The sequence below is a fragment of the Magnolia sinica genome, chromosome 15, assembly GCF_029962835.1.
Source record: "Magnolia sinica isolate HGM2019 chromosome 15, MsV1, whole genome shotgun sequence".
In the NCBI taxonomy this organism is placed as follows: domain Eukaryota; kingdom Viridiplantae; phylum Streptophyta; class Magnoliopsida; order Magnoliales; family Magnoliaceae; genus Magnolia; species Magnolia sinica.
In genome coordinates, this window is record NC_080587.1 from 20,087,963 (window position 1) to 20,109,842 (window position 21,880).

At 39.5% G+C, this 21,880-nt stretch overlaps 1 protein-coding gene and 1 non-coding gene across 2 annotated transcripts; both read right to left on the bottom strand.

The window, feature by feature from the left end:
• Nucleotides 1-12,860: 12,860 nt before the first annotated feature.
• On the bottom strand, nt 12,861-15,415 carry LOC131226863 (putative disease resistance protein RGA3). Its single transcript, XM_058222577.1, has one exon. It carries the CDS (start codon nt 15,075-15,077, stop codon nt 12,861-12,863), a length of 2,217 nt encoding a protein of 738 aa, XP_058078560.1. The 5' UTR covers nt 15,078-15,415.
• A 6,078-nt stretch (nt 15,416-21,493) lies between these two features.
• On the bottom strand, nt 21,494-21,600 carry LOC131228365 (small nucleolar RNA R71). Its single transcript, XR_009162870.1, has one exon. It is a non-coding gene; the product is annotated as a small nucleolar RNA R71 (small nucleolar RNA).
• Between the last annotated feature and the right edge of the window lie 280 nt (nt 21,601-21,880).

Consider the following 21,880-nt stretch of genomic DNA (forward strand, 5'->3'; position numbering starts at 1 on the left):
TTTAGGCCTCTACCATTAGTCTCGTGGTCCTTAGTCTAGGTCCTTAGTCTCGTGGGCTACCCCAGGTATATGGGCCCCCACTAGAGGTTGTATTCCTTATGAGGAATTGGTTAAGTACCTAGACCCTTCATAGTTAGGTAGAGAGTTCATTTTCACCTCATCGGCACCCCTATTCATCTTCATGGGCCACTTCCATACGCATCATATGCATGCTTGGTTGAGGTATGATTGGCCATGGCTGTGTCATTGTGTAGGACATGTTGTTATCTCCCCAAGAGATGGATGCTTGGAATTGATTCATGGGTGATTGTGTGATTCATACATCTGGCATTGCATAGCTTGTGGATATCCGCCCTTACTTCATCAGGGCCTTACCTCCATAGGGGTATTCGTGGATGGCCGTATGTCTGGACACGGAAAATATTAGTTGAGCATACCGGGTGCATAAGATGCCCATGGGTGAAATTCCCAAAACTTCCATGGTACCAAGGATTTGCTCCAACGCCATGACCGGGTGGAATATATGAGCGCACGAGGGCCTTATACTGTTAGGCCGCAACTCCCACTGTCGTGTAGTCAGTTGGATAGGGGTGTGGCTTTACCTGCCTGGTGTGAAGAGGCATTGCTAGGCTGAGTCTGACCAGCTCGTAAATGGGTCCGCTACCTTCAGGCCTTATTGGTGATTGGTTGTCCACAGGAGGATAGTAAGGTCTCTTACGCTCGTTTGACTGTGCGGGGTCTGCAGAGCAGCAGTCATTCAGCAGTGTAATGGACCCTGGTGATTTTCTTATGATTAAAAATGTACTTGACTTATGGTTTGGATATGAGCACTGACATTACTTGCATCGCATTAGCATTGGCTGTACAAGCCCCCCTTCATACATTGCCTTGGTATGGCACCCATTACTTATTGCATCGCATTCATGGTAAGCCTTGGTAAGACTAGTGATATGTTCATTGATCATGCTTCTCTCCTTATACCTCCTACTATTCTTCTATGCACCATTGTCACACACTTACACCACCCTCTAAGCTTTTATAAGCTTATGCACGATTGATGCATGCAGGAGACTCTAGGTAGGCGCCATAGCAGCAGAGCGTGGAGTAGAGTTGGGCAGTGAGGACTCCAGTGTTGCTGATTTCTCTCTCTCTTTCTTTTATTCTCATGTATATCCTTTTGGACCTTTTAGATGATTGTAAAAGTTCAAATTTTTAGTGAATTTTGTGATGTATGCCTTTGTTATTCTCAGATGTACTTGCTGTGATCTTGGGTATGCTCGCATTGGAAGTGATTATACTATTATGAAAATCCTCCTTGTAGGATCCCAGGATCGGAACCTACCTCAGGAGCCGAGAATGGGGTACTACGGAGGCTGTTGCGGTCAGAACCGGCCATTGGGTTCCTTGTGAGTCCGGTTACCGAGTCTGGGACGTGACAGCTTCCCAGATTCCCTTAGCGGTTTCATGTACTTTATACGTAGGTATGGGTTATTTGTGCATAGTGCTAAGAAGGACATTACGGGTTGAACGATTTTATTTTCGCCACTTATTATAGTGAGTCATCGCAACCCTATGTTCTTGTAAATTCCTGTTTTCAGCCAATATGGGTTCCTCTTGAGCTTCATCGAGTGTGTGTGATATGTCGTCTTCATCCAGAAGACATCGCACTGCGCGGGACCAGTCTTTGTAGTTGTTGCCATCGAAATGTTGTCCTTTCAGTTGTTCAGTGATTAACGCTTTGGTGTTCATCTCTACATTGCATGAGTATCACTACTTAGCTATAATCTAAGGTATTGACTCTAATCATTAGCATTTCTACGTGTTATACAAATTTTCAGAGTATAAAAGTAGTCAATACATCTTAACGAGATCTGAAAGTCCACATACCCGAATGGGCGGTGTAGAACAATCAAGTTCTCTATTTAAGATGAGTTTAATGCTTTTATAAGAATAAATTAGTATAACGTGCAACTTTCCATTATTGGTTGCATGCATCATTTGGTGAAGGAGAATAAACTCCCACTCAGGTTATGCACAATCTTTATTTTTTATAGGGAGCATCTAAGCACTATGTTTTATATTTTCCAATGAAAAATAAGGAGGGCTTAGATCTACACATCAAGCCTAATTATATCACACATATTATCATCAGAAAAAAAATAAAGAAAGTGCTTAAATATGAAGAGAGTTCAATCTTCACTAGTGATCATGTCCATTAGAGATGGATCTGATCATCACCGTTAATGATCATTGTTGATGATGGATCCTTTCATCAACATTGATCATCATGGTTGATGATCATTTCGATCACTAATGATCTCTTGATCAATAGTGAAGAAAAAGTTATAAAGGAAACAACATTCATATGCATATATATGTACGTTGGACGTAGGCCAGTGGGGCCCACTGGTGAGCAATCACTAGTGGGTGGGTCCCACATGTTTAGGCTTCTTCCGGCCTTTTCTATTCGGTTGAGATTTCAAATTCAACTTTGAATTTGAAATATGATAGGAGATAGGGATTTGACCGGATGATATGGTTTCATCCTATCTTATCCGATCTCTCCTTCCTTTCCTATAAAAAGGGATGCGCTCTCTCTCGCATTGAATCATAAGAAATATCGAGAGTATACAGAGAGATATAGTGTGCACAGTAGTCTGTCCATTTTGGCTTGTCCTTCGGACGATCTAATCCATAGATCGCGATCCGGGGCCACTTATACCGTAGGATTAGAGGTGTGAATAGATCCATCTGCTCCAGTAGTAGATATGCGGGCCGTTGGAGCGTCAATCTTCTGTTTTGTGAGGGTTCCAAAACTCATGTAGACTGTCAGATCTTGAGGGCTCACCTTCCGCGCTTCCCAACAGTGGTATTAGAGATATTTTTTAATGGCGGATCTCCGGTTATATTCATCTAAAAAGGTAAGTAACCCATCCTTTCTTTTTGGATTGGAATCCATGTGTATGGTGGATTATATTTTGCAAACATGTAAATCCAATTATGATGGACCAAGGTGATCACGTAGACCTTTATGATTCCATACACCTTATGTACACCAATAGTTGTTGTATTGAGCTACACCTCTTAAATAAAGGCATGCTCACCTACGCACCTACGCACGTGCGCACCTTTGCACACGTGTCATGGATGTCGAATCCGAACGATCCATAAGATGCGGAATCCCATGAAACCTCAGGGGGTGAATTTTCACCCTGATCTAAAATTATAGTGGGCCACAGCAAAAAGAAATTCAAATCAAGGGAAGAAACTGTTTGAATTTTTTGGCCCACCAAAGTTTTGGTTCGAAGTAAAAATTGGTACCAGGGGATTTCATGAGATTCTGCTTCATGTGGACCGTTCAAATTTTCTAGACTCTTAAGAAGTGATGAGTTCTCAAAAAGGTTCGTATGTAGTATGTATGACCTGGTTCGCAGGTAAGCGTTCCGCCATTTAAATATAGCTGCAAGTGACGTCTCTCTCCATACTTGTATTGAGATGTCACACACTTTATAGCTGCTATGCAGATGTACACGTCTGTACACATGTTGACTGCTGTGCACATGTACACATTCTGCACACATCTTAGCTAATGTGCACATGTACATGTCAATACACATGTTGGCTGATGTGCGAATACACGTCTGTATACATGTTGGCTGCTGTGCAGATGTACACAGTCTGCACACATGTTGGCTAATGTGCACATGTACATGTCTATACACCTGTTGGATGATGCGCACATGTACACGTGTTGGTTATTCTGAAAGATAGCTTCTGATATATATATATATATATATATATATATATAACATGTACACGTTGGCTGATGCCCTCATTCTGTACACGTGACAAGATAATGTACATAAGATGTTGTATTGTAAATCATACATGTACATCTCACCACACATACAACTATTGTTGTTGTATTCAACTACATAAGTCACCAGTATCAAATGTACGTTGAATTGCCTGATGTGCACTTGAATGGGCTGATGAGCACACGTGTTGGCTAACGTACACACGTGTGTTATATATAGCTGAAGTACACGTTGGATATCTTAAGATTTTGGTGTAGTGCTTACACATGTGTGCATGTGTTAATTCTTACAACACATGTGTACACTGTACACATGTTGGCTATCTGTACACTTGTTGTTAATTCTTACAACACATACACGTGTACACTGTACACGTGTTGGCTATCTGTACACGTGTGTGCACGTGTTGGCTATCTTATAGCTGATGTGAACTTGTACACGTGTTGACTGATATACACGTGGGCTAATCAGCCACACGTGTTGGCTGTATGCTTATATTATATATGGACCCACTTGTTATAATAGTCAACCCATGTGGAAGCGGATTGGCTGGTGCACCACACACCAGCTATATATAACTTCTTAATTGACATCAGCAATTCACATGGGTCTGATCATCAGGCAGATAACTTGTGTATTACAAATGTGGAACACCTTATGAATGGATGGCCTTCTTTTGGGCAAAGGCCCATCCATGGTGAGACCCACCATATAGATGACCTAGATCTGTTACATACACGCCACATTGGCATGTGTGTGTGATAGGATTCCACACCCATTTTTCAATTGATCTAAACCATTGAGATTGTTAATCTCATTATGGATTGCCCCTAAAATAAATATTTCCTAGATTGAACAATCCTATATGAATACACATGCACAATGCAGCAACAAACACTCTGGCAGAACCTCATAGGTGGATGGAAAGAAGACTCGGCAAAAGGTAAGGTATATCCACAAGCCAGAGAACCTGTAGCAGAGGGATGTAACTATGGGTCAAGCCCCTGGTTCAATCTAGCCACTCCAACCATGTGTTGGGGTAAGAAGTCACTGAAAGTCCAGCTGATTTCTTTCATTGAGACACTAGCATTATAAATAGATCAGGCCAGCCCGTCGGGGCTTTTGAGTCTGGTTCAACCATATATAGACTTGGGCGTAGTTCCAAACCCAGGGATAGGCTTAGACTTGAAAGTTCAACAACTGTCTACTAATCAAGCCAGGTTCCGCCCTGGTGATTGAGGCCCATCGGCCCCTTTAGGGTGTATTGTTAATTGGGCTGGGCTAGGTCCTCGGTATGGCCCCTGGCATGACCATTTTGACATTGAGAATAATAACGGTAATAAACATGAACAAAAATGAAGACATCATGCACTTGGATTTGGTTGAATCATATTAAATTGCATTTCAACACACTGCAGTTTTCCATTTACTCTAAAATTGATAAAGTGAACTCGTGAATTGCTGCTTTCAGAAAGAAATCTCAGCTAATGTATGTCCTGCTCTACAAAAGTATGTTGCATATGGTGGTGTCCAGTAATTCAATTGCATTAATTACACAGTGAAGTGGAAACAACCAAACTGTAGTTACAATTCAGATACTTCTTGATTGGGAAAGCATTTGCAATTCCACCAAGTTGCATATCGTAAGTTCCAAATTCATCCTTAGAAAATCAGCGTGTGGAATTAAATTGACAGCAAACTAAACCCAGGCAATTAGTTCGAAAATAGTCGTTTCTTAATTCGATGTGTTATCAGTTGTCTATTCAAACAGAGTCTCGGTAGAGTCAGTATTTCAATTTGAATTGACAGGGAACTGAACTCAGCACATTAGTTACAATTTTCTTATTTATAGATCGGATGAGCGTTTGCAATTCAAATCATTTGTGTATCCATACATAGCCTTACAGAATCAGTGCACTGAACTGAATCAACACTGAACTGAACTCAGCAAATTGGAGCTGTTTCGCATTGGCAAAACTCAAAATACAAGTATGAAGAAAAGTTCAAACAGAGAGATCGACACCAAACAGTAAATGAAATGGCCATTCAATTCCTTAACATGAGTAAAGCACATAAAATCTATTTGATAATTTGTAACAAGCATAACAGTTAGACTACAGATGTGTTTTACATGCATTATAAAATAAATACCACCTCTCTTTCTACCTCTACACAAACATTCATCTATCCATTGGCTTGCTAATTCAATACAAGGATAGAGCTACAAACAGCTAGTAAAGTGACCGTTGCTTCCCAAAACCTATTCAGAAATATCAATGGCTGATCAATTCCTTAACATAAATATCACACATAAAACCTGTTTGATTACTTGTAATTAATAAGCATAACAGTTAGACTGCAGATCTGTTTTACATACATTGGCTTTCTAACTGAACACATGTATAAAGCTACAAACAGCTGGTAAAGTGACCATTCCTTCCCAAAAGCTATTTATGAAGCCTAGCTAGCTGATGAATGCACAAGCGATGAGGAACATCAATGCTCAATTTGAAGAATCCCTTTTGAAGACAAAATTGCCCACCTTTGACAAACAAGAGACCTATTGACTCATTTTCAATTTGGAGCTTGCCCTTATATCTAAGGGTCCACTGCTTGACTGGGCCTGCACGGCTCATGGGTGTATTATCTGGTATGTCAATCTTATAAGCCCTATGGTTGACAGGCAACTGTATAAATATCACATCAATCAGACAATCCTATCTTTCTGAGTAACAGCTAGCCTTCAAGCAAACAGGTGATGAAAAAATTCAGCAAAATAGTCTATACTCAGTAGAGAAAATCAGACAGGTAGGATTCTCCTATCCGCATGGTTTTTGTACAATCACCCACAAGCGATAGATTTGAGCAGACGTGTGGCCTTCATTATCTGACCATGCAGCTTAATTAGGCAGCTCAGATTCTCCCATCAGTGTGTCTTCTGTACAATCATCCCCAACGGTAGGGGCAAGCAGATGGGTGCTGGTCTTGATCATTTGACAATGCAGTCAAGTGGGCCTCATCTATGAATGAACTGAGTCATAGGCCCTCAATTGCAGAGAAGACAACCTTTACTTCGACTTGTATCCCCCTTTTCCCTCATAGACTTGAACATGGATGAGAGGCACCAGGTCCAGCTTCTCTAATCCAAGCTGTTGTATTGAATGGAAGTTTGGTCAGATCCATTCATAGAATGGTATTTGTTGGAAGGAGCAAAATTGCATCCCAGTTGTCAATGGGGAATTGGAGTTTGAGGTTGGACCTGTATCTGAAAATTCCACCAAGTATGCGGCATCCTGCAACATAACAGTAACTTGGATTCATTTTATTTTATTTTTCCTCTAAAACTAGTGATTGATCACATGCATTAAGAAAACCATGCATGTACCATTGAGCCATCAGAAAGTCGATAACAGTTGATATCTTCACTTAAGCTTCCGTACGTTGCCATGATTAGGTAACTGTAGACAATGATGCCCCTGTAGATATTGCCAAACATTTTCAGAAATATTTCCACTAATATTACTGTTTGAGGTACTATAAAATCCAAAAACAAAGATTTGTATAGAGACATTGTTCTCCATTTTGTATAGAGAATCTAAAAGATGGACATGCAAAGGCTCACGAGTATATTATCACCATCATCATCTTAGCCTTTCTCCCAGTAAGTTGGGGTTGACTTTAAATGGTTGATTGGCAAAGAAGGGTCCATGATCAGCTCTCCAAAAGGCATCCGCCACCCTTTTCTAAGCACTTTTCTTTTGAAAATATGATATTATTTTTATAGGCAAATCTGGAAACTAGAATTTTTGCATAAAAAACTGGGTTGCAACATACAACTGATTAGGGTACAACTATCAAACCACGTGTTCAATATTATTCCAGCTATTTTTAATTTTTAATACAATGTATTGGTCTAAGTCCATTATAATTTATCTCAGCCAAATAATCTCTCTCAGTTCCATGGATGCCTTGGCTGTCAGAGATAATATGGAAAAAGCTTCTGCTTATAATGCTAGCTATGAATATAGATCTTGAAAATAAAAAAGATAGAATTACCTAGTGTTCTCGATGTGAATCAAGAGATTTCATTAGAGATTCTTCCATTACTCTGATTTGGAGTGCATTATGGACATTTCCTGGTACGGACCAACAACTGACAAAACAAATAAAAGAAAAAATATAATACTCTGTGAATTTCCATTATTCTGTGAATAAATATAACACTTCATGTTCACACAAATATTTAGGCTACATGTGTGTGCATGTATGCATGCAATACAAAACAACTTTAAACTCTTAGAAACTCCAGCTATAGATAACAACAGCACCTCAATCTATACTTCACTTCAGTGAGCATTTCTTGCAACAGCTGTAGCTGATTTTGCAATTCCTGCACATAATGCAGTGATGCTATAACTGTTAACTGAACTTCTAGAGAATGTTACGGTTACAAGTTGATACATTCCTATGAACATAACCCAATTCTTTGGCTGTAATGGAGATAGTATATAAATAAAGTAGATAGAAAATTGAAAATATTAGACAATGTATAGAAAAATTTCATTTGATGGAGTTAAGATGAATGCTTCCTGTATCTATACTTCTGCAGAGTACAAACAGAAGGCCCCTCACATGTGTCAGTATGGGATACGTGTATGAGATCCAATCCATTCATCAGGTCCAAGCCTTGGTGAAAGTTTCATAGTTTAAAATATGGTCAATCCACTAATAAGGTGAATAGGTGGGCCAACCATGTACCATTGGTTGTCCATCTTTTAACTATCCATTTTCTCAATACAAGTGTGGTTCACCTGATGAATAGATATACGATCCTAGGTGAAGACACATTCATCATGAGACTAGTGTGATTTAGGGCTTGGATCATCAGTACGTGTTTCAACTTTTCATGAGACACTTGTAATATTGGGTGTCTGCAGATGCATGCCTGCAGGTAGCATGCCTCTTAGGTTAGTGATTCAATTCAACTCTAGCTTTTATCAGAAAAAGTTTTCACATCAATCTTGTGATCCTGCCTCTGAATGATTTCTGGAGCCAATGCCAATCAAGAGATATGCACAAACACAACATTAGCCAAGGGAATATAAGAAGCAACAAGACCATATCAAAACACAGCAACACATGTGTACCCCTGATGGTCAACAAAACACTATCTTTGTCAAACTTTTAGAATTCTGTCACTCCTGTTGCAAGTAATTGAAAAGATTTCAGTATTCGTAAATGCATTTCATTGGACAAATGCATTTCAGGGACTAATCTTCGAGTATTTTTAAATGACTACTAAAAACCCATTCACAAACTTTTGTTCGAGATTTCGTTCATCATTTAGGACAAGTGTGTGTGTGTGTGTGTGTGTATTTACACACGCACTCACACCCCACCCACACCCACACACTCACACCACAATGGAATTTCACCACAATGGGTACTCAAATCCATGACCTCATGTTGAGACTCTTGTGAGTCTACCACCGAGACATGAGAAAGGACCCTCAGAGGACAAGTATGATGGGCTGTTTTCTTTTCAATAATTAATCCAAAATGGAACTGAAAAACAATTCTAAAGAGAACTTTGGAAAAATTCCAAGACACCCTTAGATGATTTGTACCTCAAAAATTGGTAGTTTCACTCATGTGGGTCACAATGTATAAAGTAAACTGGCCATTCAAACAACTTTTTCTACGCGTCCATTCATCTTGTATGTTGGTGGCCTGATTTTAGAGAAGAAGATCTAAGAGTGGAACATGTGCCTTCATGTGGATGGCAGGGCTTCCATTTGAAATTAGCAAACCCCAATATTTTCCTCTGTAAGAAAGTCAACAATATAGTTAAAAGAACTACTAGGATTCTACACATGAGATTTCTAAGAAGCAAGAGCAACCTTAATTCATTCAAGATAGAGCTCAGCTTCAAAGCGGGAATGCACTTCCTAGACGCCTAAGAGATAGCATTATAGAGTCTCCGTCTGCTATCAATTCACGAAAATCTCATCATCTGTTCTAATAGCCAAGAACTTCGCTCTGTTCGAGGATCCCTTCCCCATTAGCTTGAAAAGACAAATTGGATGTTGTTTCTGCCATCCTTAAGCATGCCTCTAATCCCGAACTTCTGTCAGTATTAAGAAACGATCATATAACAATTTAAGAAATCATCCCGAGAACTGATCACCTACAGGCAAGGTACGACACCTTATGGTGTTGTATCCCACCAGCATAGTACATACTGCTTGTGTATAACAGTAGTACTACAAAAATGGTAGGCATCACCATGAAGATCACCTGGCACAAAAATCAGGCCGGTCTGCTCATCAGGTGGGCTATACCATTGGAATCAATGGACAGATGACAGCCTTACTCAACAGACAGGTTTGACCCACCTATTGATCTGATCAGCCTATTTTTTTTGTAGGGGGGCATATATTTTTTCATAGTACTGATTTCCTACACAAGTGGCATGTTGGCAGGAAAACTGTTATGGTACAAGAAGTTGCTAGTAGTTGATCAATTCTCAATCATCCTCCCAACACTGTTCAATAGGCTGTGGTGATCAAACCCAAAGTTTCTTACAAGAGAGTGCGACAAGCACTGGAATACGTCTAAGAAATATATCAGCAAAAAAGAAAAAAAGAAAAAAAGAATTCAAAATAAAGTAAAAAGAATAGAGAAGTTGAGTATTAATCTATTGACAATGTAGTACTAAATGAGAAATTTTAGCAGGGATCGCAAATAAGCTTACCTGTTCACTCCATGATATGATGAAGCCAACCATACATCTAGGAGGTCCTATAACATATGTACATTGTCAGTTCTTGATGCCCTGTGTATCTCCATTGCACTTCTGAATTACAATTAATTGAAATGATAATAAGTCTCCAAATAATAACTTTGACATTTTTATTGCAGAGTTCCTAAAATGCTCTCAATTTGCATTTTTAGTGAAGAGTTACTCACACCACCCAAGGTCATTTGGATTTTATGGAACCATGTGTACTTCATACGCGAATACGTCACTTCACCACCCTTCGCGTTGTTTGTTTTCCAAATTCCTATGTGGAGGTGTTTGTTTAGAAAAGATTTATGTCTCATATATATAAGTTCAAATACACTAGTTAGATGCATGTGTTATATCCATGCCATCCATTCATTTTTTTCATATCATTTTAGTCATGAACCTAAAAATAGAGTAGATCCAAAGCTCAAGTGGACCACAACAAAGGAAGCAGTGGGTGGGAGTAATCACACCACCATAGAACCCACTATTTTCTGTTGTGTTGGTTACTCCTACTGCTTCCTTTGGTGTGGTCCACTTGATCTTTTGATTTACCTCATTTTTGGGTTCATTTCCTAAAATGATATGATATAATGAATGGACGGTGTAGATATAACACATACATCATGGTGGGGCTCACAGAGTTTTCGCTTCTACGAGGTGGAGCGAGATAAAATTCGCCTTCCGCGAATATTTCAAACAGCCACCTCTACGTATCAATACGCTTTTACCACAGTTTAAAACTAGTACACGGAGCCAAACAGGATGCAAGTAGTTGGGCCATTTTAGCCGCCAGAAGTACTTTCTGCTACAGAATAGCTGAGGAAAATAGCAAATCATGCTTTTGCGGTAAGAATTGGGAAATTAAGAAGCAAAGATAGATAGGTTTAAGTGAGAAGTGCGATACTTACAAAGGGAGGGAAGAGGAATGAAGGAAGGAAGGAGAGCATTGATGCTATCTCCTCTTCAACCCCAACAGACGACCACACCCTTTGCCTCCTCTCGCGGATTCGGATTCGGATTTGGATTTGGTATATCCAATGTGGATATCTGGGATGTGTGCTATGTAGTGCCAATCCTCGCCTTTCTCCTTCTCGCATCGCTTCTCTAATTGGGGACATTCATCGATAATTAGAGTTTGGAGGTTTGTTAGGAGTTGCAACCCGGATGGCAAACACCCCAATTTATCACAATATTCAATGTCCAAATATTGAAGCGAGGAGAGGTTTCCTATCCACTCCGGCAGAGCCGTTAGACTTTTCAAACCCCAGATACTTAGCTCTTCCAGTGTTGTGACATGTTTTAGCCCTTCCGGCAAACATGTCAACTTATCACACCAGTTGATGTAAAGTTGTCGAAGGGACATTAGGTGTTGCATATCCTCTGGTAAAGAAGCCAGCTCCGGACATCTATTAATGTACAAGTACTGTAAGGCAGTGAGGTGTTGCAGGCCCCCCATCAAACTCGTTAGGCTTTTACAATACTCAATGATAAGATGTTTAAGAGAGCTCAAGCCTTGTAGTCTCAAAGACATTAGACCATTGCACCCAGTAATATATAGTTTCTGGAGAGAGGTGAGGTATTGTAACTCCTCCGGCAATGATACCAGCTCATCACAGTATACAACAGACAGAGACTCTAGAGCAGCAAGGTTTCCAAGCTCCCCCGACAGAGACTCTAGCTTTGGGCATCTCCAAATTGCTAGGGTCAAGAGACGGGTATGATTTGGGAACAACCCACCCGACAACGACCTTAGCTCCTTGAAATCTTCAATATTCAAGTAGGAAAGCGAGGTTAGGTTTGCCACTGAACCTAACAACATCTCATTACTATCTTTCAATGTCAATTCTTTCAGAGACTGAAGGCATGGAAGTGTTGTTAACTTTGCGCATCCGACGACAGATAGTTGATTAAGGCAGGGGAGTACTTCTTCCGTTGAATCCTGACCACTCCTCTAAATTAGGCATATCTTCCAACGTGAGTTCTTTCAGTGACGGGAATCCCTCTGCAACATTGTCACCATAGAAATGGTTCCCAATAGATTTCACAGCCTGCATTCCCTGTATCACAAGAACCTTAAGCAATGGTAATTGGCCAAGCTGGGGGAGCTGTTCGCATCTTCTGCAATCGATCAGTGAGATTTCAACCAGATTCAAAAGCAATAAAGAACTCATCCAATGTGGAAATCTGACACCCACGTACCCTTTGACCTCCAACCGTTTGAGATTCGGATGTGGTTGGAGACCTTCAAGGGTTTACTCCACGTTTCCTGCCAACTTAAGATCAATATCCTGACCCCATGAACCCCATTTAAAGCATAACTTATGAAGGTTTGGCTTCTCCTTCAAGTTTGCTTCCTGTGCATCTGCTCTACACATCACGTTCTCGAGGTTTCGAATAATCAAGCTTCCTCGAAGGTTTAGGTCTTGCAGCTCTTTTATACCACATCCTCTATCCTGACCAATGATGAATATTGGCAAGGTCTGAAGGAACTTTAATTCTCCCATATTAGCTGGCATATGGGTCCATCTCTGATGTGAACTGATTTCAAGATGTCTTAAGCTAGTCATATTGCTCATGTCCCTGGGTAACTCTGCAAGATTATAACACCGCAAGAGTCTCAAGGTTTGCAGATGGGGAAGGGTGCAGATGGATTCAGGAAGGGCTGCTATTATAGTATTAGACAAGTCGAGGTATCTTAAGTGTTTCAACTTGCCGATTGAAACCAACAACTCTTTAGTAACATTGGCTTCACTTAAATCTAACACGCGTAAGCACATAAAATGTACAAAATAATTACGAGGGATGTTGAAACTTCTTCCTTCAAGCAGAAGCAGTGTTCGCAAATGGTTTACTTTCTTTAAGGCCTTTAGGAATGTTTGGACCTTCCAGCTACACCCACACTCCAAGGACAAACGGCAAGATTTGTTATCGATGCTCTCTGCATTATTGACCTGCACAATCGAGCATTCAGGCCCTGCAACAAAGCATGCAAGATCATGCATGAGGTCATGCATCTTGCACCATACTATATTCCCATCGTCATCTTTCTGAACATCCTGAAAGAAGGACCTCTGTAATAGATTATTAAAATACTTTCCACCGATATTTTCCATGGGGTTACTTCTGACTGATGATTGAATGAAACCTTCGGCCATCCAAAGTTGGATCAGTTTCTCCTTCTCGATTCTATAATCTTTTGGAAATAAGGAGCAGTATGCAAAGCATTGCTTCAAATGTGATGGCAAATGATAATAACTCAACCTTAGGGCAGGTAAAATGTCATTCTCTTCTAGATTCCAAATCTCACTTTCTTTGACAAACAACCACTGGCTTTCCTCTGTTTCATGGTACATCAAGCTTCCGAGTGACTTCGCTGCCAAAGGAACACCCTTGCACTTCTTCGCAATTTCCTTTCCGTGTATTACAAGGTTTGGAGGTTCTTGTGTTTCATGCCCAAATGCCTGTTGCCTGAACAGAGACCAACAATCGTCTTCTGATAACATTGGCAAATAGTACGGTGAAGGGAGAGTGCCCATGATTAAAGCAACTTTTTCATCACGGGTAGTAACTATGATTTTACTACCCCTAGCACCTCTGAGAGATTTTTTCAGTGAATTCCACTTCTCAGAAGTTTCCTCCCACACATCATCCAACACGAGTAAAAACTTCTTCCCACTTAGCTTTTCTTGGAGGCTATGCTGCAGTGAATCCATGCCTTCGAGCTCACATTTACTACTCTTTGCTGATTCAATGATTAATTTTATTACCCTCATCACATTGAAATTGTCCGACACACAAACCCACATCCTTAGCTCGAAATGCTTGGTTACCCTCTCATCATTGTAAGCGAATTGAGCAAGTGTGGTCTTCCCAAGGCCCCCCATACCGACTATGGGGATGATCGAGACATCTTCTTGAGTACTAACATCAAGCAGCGACTCTATGATTTTCATCTTATCTTCATCTCTGCCAAAAACTTCCGACTCAATCAAAGAGTCTGTTTGCAGTCTCTCTTCAATATTGAATGGAAGATCTACAACTCTGTCACTCAAATGGAACTTCCTCTGCTCTGCAATCTCATATAATCTCTCCCCAATCTCCTTTATCCTACTCCCCATCTTCAGGCGAAATACAAGTGAGTTTGGAAGAGAAAAGAAGTTGCGCACCCTATTCATCATAGCAGGCCCTGTCCTCACTTTCTGCCGAAAAGCTTCAGTTAAGAACTCATCTATCAAATCATCTGCATCATAGGCCACACCCTTAAGCTTCATTAGCCAATCCCTCAGCGCCTCGCTCTGCACTTGCTGCTTGTCCGCGTCTCGAAGTACCGCTTGGATCGTCGACAACGTGCTCTCCAGCTTCCCCAACTCTTTCTTGACACCCCATGCTGTTTCAAACTCTTGCAAAAGTAGAGAATTCAAGTTCCCCATCATTGTCTGAACGAGAGCAGAGAGAAATACTTCTGCCATCTTTTCTTGGTACTGTGGAAATGCCAAAGAATTGAAATTGGTGATAAATGTGGAATGGAAAATAATCAAACTGTGGGCCTATATGCTATTTTCCATCAAATGGGAGAAAAAGGAATAAAAATGGAAACATAAAGAAAGTCAATGGAAAGCACCAAGATGCCAATGCTGTTGCGTTAATAACATCAATGTGATTAGCCAATTTCCTTGAGAATGCAGGATACTTTTAATTGCTCATATTTCAATAGGCAAGGAAGCTCTCGGGCTAGAATACCTCAAATTGTGTTCACTTCAATCTCCACCATAGATATGTATGGTGACCGTGATTGTAACTGGTCACTTGATGGGACCCATTTGGTTTTTTTTTTTTGCTATGGGTTTTAGTGATGGGATACAATTCGTGGTACCACTAGATGGACTGAAGATCACCACATGATGTCAGGGAGAATACAACATTTCCACTGGATTCATTGCTTAAATCCTAAGGTTTAAAATACACGTGTATAAAAGGAACAAATGATCTCTTTGGGCAGGGAATCATCCGACACAATCAGGACCAATTCAGGTGGGCCCGTATCTAAAAATCTATTCATGCCGAGCAGCTAATGACCTTGCAAGTGATGAAGGAATTCCATGTTTGATTCAAAGAAATCCTTCTCAGAAGAAGAGACTGGTTATGAGAAGAGATTGGTCAACCTTGACATAGATTTTAGAGATTTTTGCATTAGGCCACCTCCCTGTTGGGCCACAAGCCCAAAATGGCCCAATTGTAGACTCTTTCTGAAAAAACAGCTGCCTTTTCCATATTTGACTTTTGACTAACAGAACGCTGCCTGTCCAAATAGAAAATCGGATCCATGCGGTCCACGGATGAAACAACACTAGCCCACCATTGAAACATTCATGGCCCACCATGATATTTTTGAGAAATCCATCCTGCCCCCTAGTTTCTTCAGCTCATTAAACTCATATTTCCCACTGTGATAGAAATCCATCCCGAGCACTAACTTTTCCAACCTATTTTAGTTGGTGGGCCCAACACGATGAAGATCCAAAATTAAAATGGGCTTTATGGCTTGAAACAGTGGTATTGAACACCCAATGTTATAATGGAGGAGTTTCAAAAATTCACGTAGTCCACCATGATATTTTTGAGAAATCCCACCTATTCACCATTTTTGTTAGCTTATTTTAGAGGGTGGGCTCAAGTAGACTGCTTGACTCAAAACAATGGTATTTAACAACTATTTAGAGGAGCTCCAAAAATTCATGTGGCCAGCATAATGTTTTTAAGAAATCTAGCCCCTCTAACAATTTCACCATCTCATTAGGGGATGGGCCAAATATGAGGCATATCTAACACTCAACAACCACATGACTTGAAACAATGGTATTGGACTCCCACTGTTGAAACTACACGACGCACCTTTGAAACATAAATGCCTCACCCTGATGGGACTCAGATTGGGTGCTAACCCCACCAGGACCTAGTTAGAGACAGACGGTCCTGATAGGGGCTCTATAAGGCTCACTGCAATATATGTGTTTTATCTACTCTTTCCATCCATTTTGACCATTCATTTTAGAGTATGAGCGCAAAAAGGAGGCAGTTTGAAGGCTCAAGTGAACCACACTACATGAAGCAATGGGGATTCAACACCTATTGTTGAAAACTTGCTGGGGACTACAAAAGTTTTGTATCAAACTAATATTTATGTTTTCCCTTCATCTAGATCTATGTGACCTTATGAATATGTTGGATGGCAAATAAACATCATGGTAGGCATCATTGTCACCATTACTTCCTGTATTGTGGTCCACTTGAGCATTTGATTTGCATCCTTTTTGGGATATTTCCCTAAAATGATCCAGCAAAATGGATCTAACCCATACTTCAAGGTGGGCTCCATAGAGCTCCCAAGAGGATGGTCCATCTCTACCTAGGTCCTAGTGGGCGTCGCACCCAATCTGCATTCACTTTGATGTTTTGAGAAATACACCTTCTTGGCCATTTTTGTCTGCTCGTTTTAGGTAGTGGGCCCAGTTATGAGGCCCAATAATCTTTTGAAATGTCCATCCCGCCAATCATTTCTCCATATGATTTTCGGGGGTGGGAATGACCTTATGGCCGGTATGGATGGTATATAAACAACATGGTGGGCCTTGGGAAAATTTCAATTGTGGCCATTTAATTTCCACTGTTTCCTTCAATGTGGCCCACCAAAGATTTGGATCTGCTTCATTTTTTGGCCCACCCACTAACATGAGTTGTTAAAAAATGGATGCCTGGGTTGAATTTCTCAAAATAGATCATGGTGAGCCCTACCTTCATCATGGGGTAAGGCAATTTAGATGGCATGTAAATATCACAATGGATCCAGAAAAGTTTCAACACTAGGCATTGCGCTATTTCATCCTATGTGGCTCACTGAGTTTTGAATTTGCCTCATTTTTAGGCCACCCCTTATTATGAGCCGGAAAAACAGATGGATAGGGTGCATATCTCAAAAACATCATGATGAGTCCTAGGTAGGTTTCAATGGTGGACCTCATTATCTCCACTGTTTTCATTAGTGTGGTTGACTTGAGCTTTGGATCAGCCTTATTTTTGGGCTCATGCCCTAAAATGAGCTGGTAAAACAGATGGACTGTATGGATAAAACACATACATCATATGGCCCATAGATTCATGTCACAGTACTACCTAGTAATCCAGTTAACATTCATGCATGATGCATGCATTAATAATGAGTTTCAATTGAATGGCAGCCCTTGAAATGCTCAGGCCCACCATGATGTTTAAGACAATTTCACCCCATTCTGCCATGTCATTTTAGGGGGTGGGACAAAAAATGAGGCAGATCCAAAACTGAAGTATGCCACAAGGCAGGAAGGCGAGGCTGTTCAATCATTTGTGAAGCCTACTGTGAGGCCATAGAAGTTTTGGATCAGGATAGTATTTTTGCATTTTCCGTTCATCCCTATGGGAATGACCTTATGACCATTTTGGATGGCATATAAACATCACAATAAACCCTTTACTATTGCCTGCATATGGCTAACTTGAATTTTGGATTTCCATCATTTTAAGGGTCACAAACTAAAATGATATGGCAAAATTGATGGGTGGTACTGTGGATTTCTTACAAACGGTGGGCCTCACCTAGCTCGTGAGTGTCGGGTATGGCCTCACTAATGAGGCTCATGTGCACTATTCCGAATGCTTTTAAATGGGAGACTAACGGTTGATGATGGAGATTAACAGTGATAACAGTAGATGGTTCTATAAAATATAATTTAAAAATAGGAGGTTTCCGCGACCAATAGAAAAATCCCTAGATTTTAAGAGGCCTATTAGCTCCTTTTATACTCTTTTTTTTTTTGCTTTTTCTTTTTACGGACCTGATGTAGGATGAGGATCAAGCACGTTCTTAATTGATGTAGAGCGGGTCGCGGACACTTATATGTCCAAGATGGATCAGAGAAGGCCCGATCAAATGTAGAAGTCATCAAGACTGTCAGAACTCTAAAATAGGCATATCTCGCAAATCAGAATGAGTTACTCGACGTACCATATATGATTTTGGGGTAGGACGAGGTACTTCAGCCTACCATATATGAGTTACTTTAGCCGACACCGAATTTGCGGGATTCCATCATATTGACGATCGAATTCTATATTTAATTTTGTTTTTACTATAAATAGTAAGTTTTAGTTTGATTATAACTCTTCATCCGTTGGGCTTTAGGAGTTGTGTCCAACATGAAAAGTTTCTTAGAATAATTAGGAGAATAACGTGGTTAAGCCACATAGGATACTTACTAAAAAAGTAAATTTACTATTTATAGTAAGTTATGAATTTTTGGGAGTTTTAGTTATAGTTTACTTATGATTTCTCTCCCATTGCTTGGTATCCGTATTTAAATGGTCGTGAACTCATTTATTTCATTGATCAATTAAATTTCGAATTTATTAGAATTTATTTATATTTTCTTGCTTTCTTTTCTCGTGGATTTGAGAAGTCTTTGTGAGGAGTCCAGAAAAGCTCCGTGGATTCAGAATAGTTATCCTTAAGGAAGTCGGTGATCGACCTCCTCACGTCCATCCTGTTGAGGGTCAAATATTGCATATTATCCCCCATTTATATCTTAGTTTTTATAAACATGATAATGCTTAATGTTCTATTTTACTCATGTTTGTGTTGCAAGGTGAATTTAAGAGCTTGGATTGAAAAGGGTGCTAAAAGCATGGATTTGATGATCAAGAATCACCAAGGTAAGGGATGGATCTTAGAAAGCGAAGATTGAAGAATTCGCATGCTAAAGATCCAAGAAAACCAAGTGAGGAATGAAGAGAATAAAATATTTAAAGTGAAGAAAATAAATCTTGAAATTGTCTTGAAAACAAACATATTCCTTAAAGTGTCCTGAAGAAGAATATTCTGAGTCATTCTATGAAATTGCGTACAGTAAAATCTATTTTGAGAAACTGCGTAAAATTGAGGCGATTTCTAGATTTTTCCAAGTCGGTGCGAAAAGAGGTACTGCAAAACTATAAATAGGAATCCCTAGGAAGTCATCTAGGGTTTGAATAGTAGAGCAAAAGCATGGAAAAGCCATCACTAAGGATTTTTTTTTTTCCTTTTCCTTAGTTGTTTTTATGTTTTTCTTAAGAGATTCTAGTTCAATCATGTCTATGGTTGGCTAAACATCTTAGATATGGCTAAGAGGTGAGGCTTGTAGTGTGATGAGATGTTTCAATTGCTTTGATTCATGTTTATGATGAACTTATTTTGATTCTAGTTTGATATTTAAGGAATACTTTTAATTTTTAATGGTTTATTGTTACTCAAATTACAGTAGATCTGTAATATCTTTAAGTATCTTTTTTGCATGTTTAGAGATTATGGGATTGGTAAATCCTGTTGTTTGCCATTGTCTCATGGGCATGGTTTGGTGATGGAATCCCTGCCAATTATCAAATTCTCCTCTTTTGAGAATTAGGTCAAAGGAAGTTCAGATTGATCTTAATTGCTATATCTTCCAACTAGATAAGATAGGACTCTGATTTCAGCTGTGTCCTTGAATCAAGTAATAGATTTCCCCGATCTTTATAAGTGGATCCTTGGAAACCCTAGTTCGCACCATTGAATTCTAAGTTTTAATTGCTTTAATCACAATTACTCTCTCGATCACTTCAGAATTAGTTTTACATCTTTTTCTAGTTCAACTTCTAGTTACTTTCAGAATACTCACGAGATTAGTCCCTGTGGATTCGACCTCAATCTTACCGAGATTATTACTATATCGCGAACCTACATTTGGGGTTGTGAACAAGTTTTTGGCACCGTTGTCGAGGACTAACAGTTGCATTTTTCTGAAATAGCTAGTTTTAGAATTAGGTTAAGATTAGGGTTTTTCTAGTTTCTATTTTTAGGACTAGGGTTTTCTGAATTATTTTAGAAACTAACTTAGCTTTCTATTTCTAGTTTTAGAAACTTTCCTAATTTATTTTTAGAAACTAACTTTTTTTAGAAACTTTCTTAGATCTACTTTCTAATTTTAGGTTTAGGAACTTTTCTTTTCTCTTTTTAGAAACTTTCTAATTTTTTATTTTTTAGAAACTTTCCTTTTTAGAAACTAGTTTACTTTCCTAATTTGTTTTTAGAAACTTTCTAATTTTAGAATTTCTGTTTTTTTTTTTTTTACATTTAAGAAACTGACTTGTTTTGTTTTATTTTAGGATCTTAATTTGGTAACTTCTAATTCTCTCCCTCTCTCTCTATTTCTAGATTTCTATTTCCTTTCTTTCTTTTAAGTTTAAGTTAGAATCTGAAATTGAGGGTTGAGAGTATTTCATGCCCAAGCAGGTCCGTGACAACACTTTACGTCTCTTGAGTGAAGGAGGATTGGTTGAGGGGTTATTTATCCATCATAGGATTAGACACCACTTGAGATCCTTAGAGTTAATTGAGGTTTTGATTGCCAATCAACCGGGAAGATAACCTCAACTTAAGGTTGAGGAAGTCCAAGATGAGAATGAGGTACATCAAGAACCTCCGCCTTGTACCTTACGAGATTATCTACAACCGGCGGGGGTGAGCACGACCTCATGCATGGTTTTTTCAGAAAATATGGGACATATAGATATTAAGGCAGAGGTGATCAAACTCCTTCCAAAATTTCATAGACTTGAATCTGAAAGTTCATATCTACACTTGAAAGAGTTTAACGAGATTATAGCCACTTTATATTTTCCTAACGTGTCTGAGCACACGATCAGACTAAAACTCTTTCCCTTTTCTTTGAAAGAGAGAGCTAAGACATGGTTGCACTCACTACGTCCCCGATCTATTGGCACATGGAATGACATGATAAGAGAGTTCATAAAGAATTTTTTTCCACATCATAAAATGAAAACCCTTATAAAGTCAATCATGAACTTTGCCCAAAAGGAGGATGAAACATTCTTCCAATGTTGGGAGCGGTTCAAGGATCTTGTCAGTTCATGCCCACAACACGGTTTTAAAATGTGACGCATTACACACTTTTTCTATAATGGTCTGACATCTTCCATGCACCAATTGGTCGAGACAATGGTAATGGGGAATTTATGAATAAAAATGTTGATGATGTGTGGGGCTACTTGGATAAACTTGCTGAAAACGCACAATCATGGGATACAAACCCAAAATCAAGTACAACTTCTAGGGCCACTCAATCAAAGGAAAAGGGAAGATTATACCTTTTAAAAGAAGATGATGATATCAATGCTAAAGTGGCTAATCTCGTAAGGAAATTCGAGG

Excerpts from the sequence above, each read along its gene's own strand:
- LOC131226863 (XM_058222577.1), bottom strand. The coding sequence starts at position 15,077 with ATGGCAGAAGTATTTCTCTCTGCTCTCGTTCAGACAATGATGGGGAAC.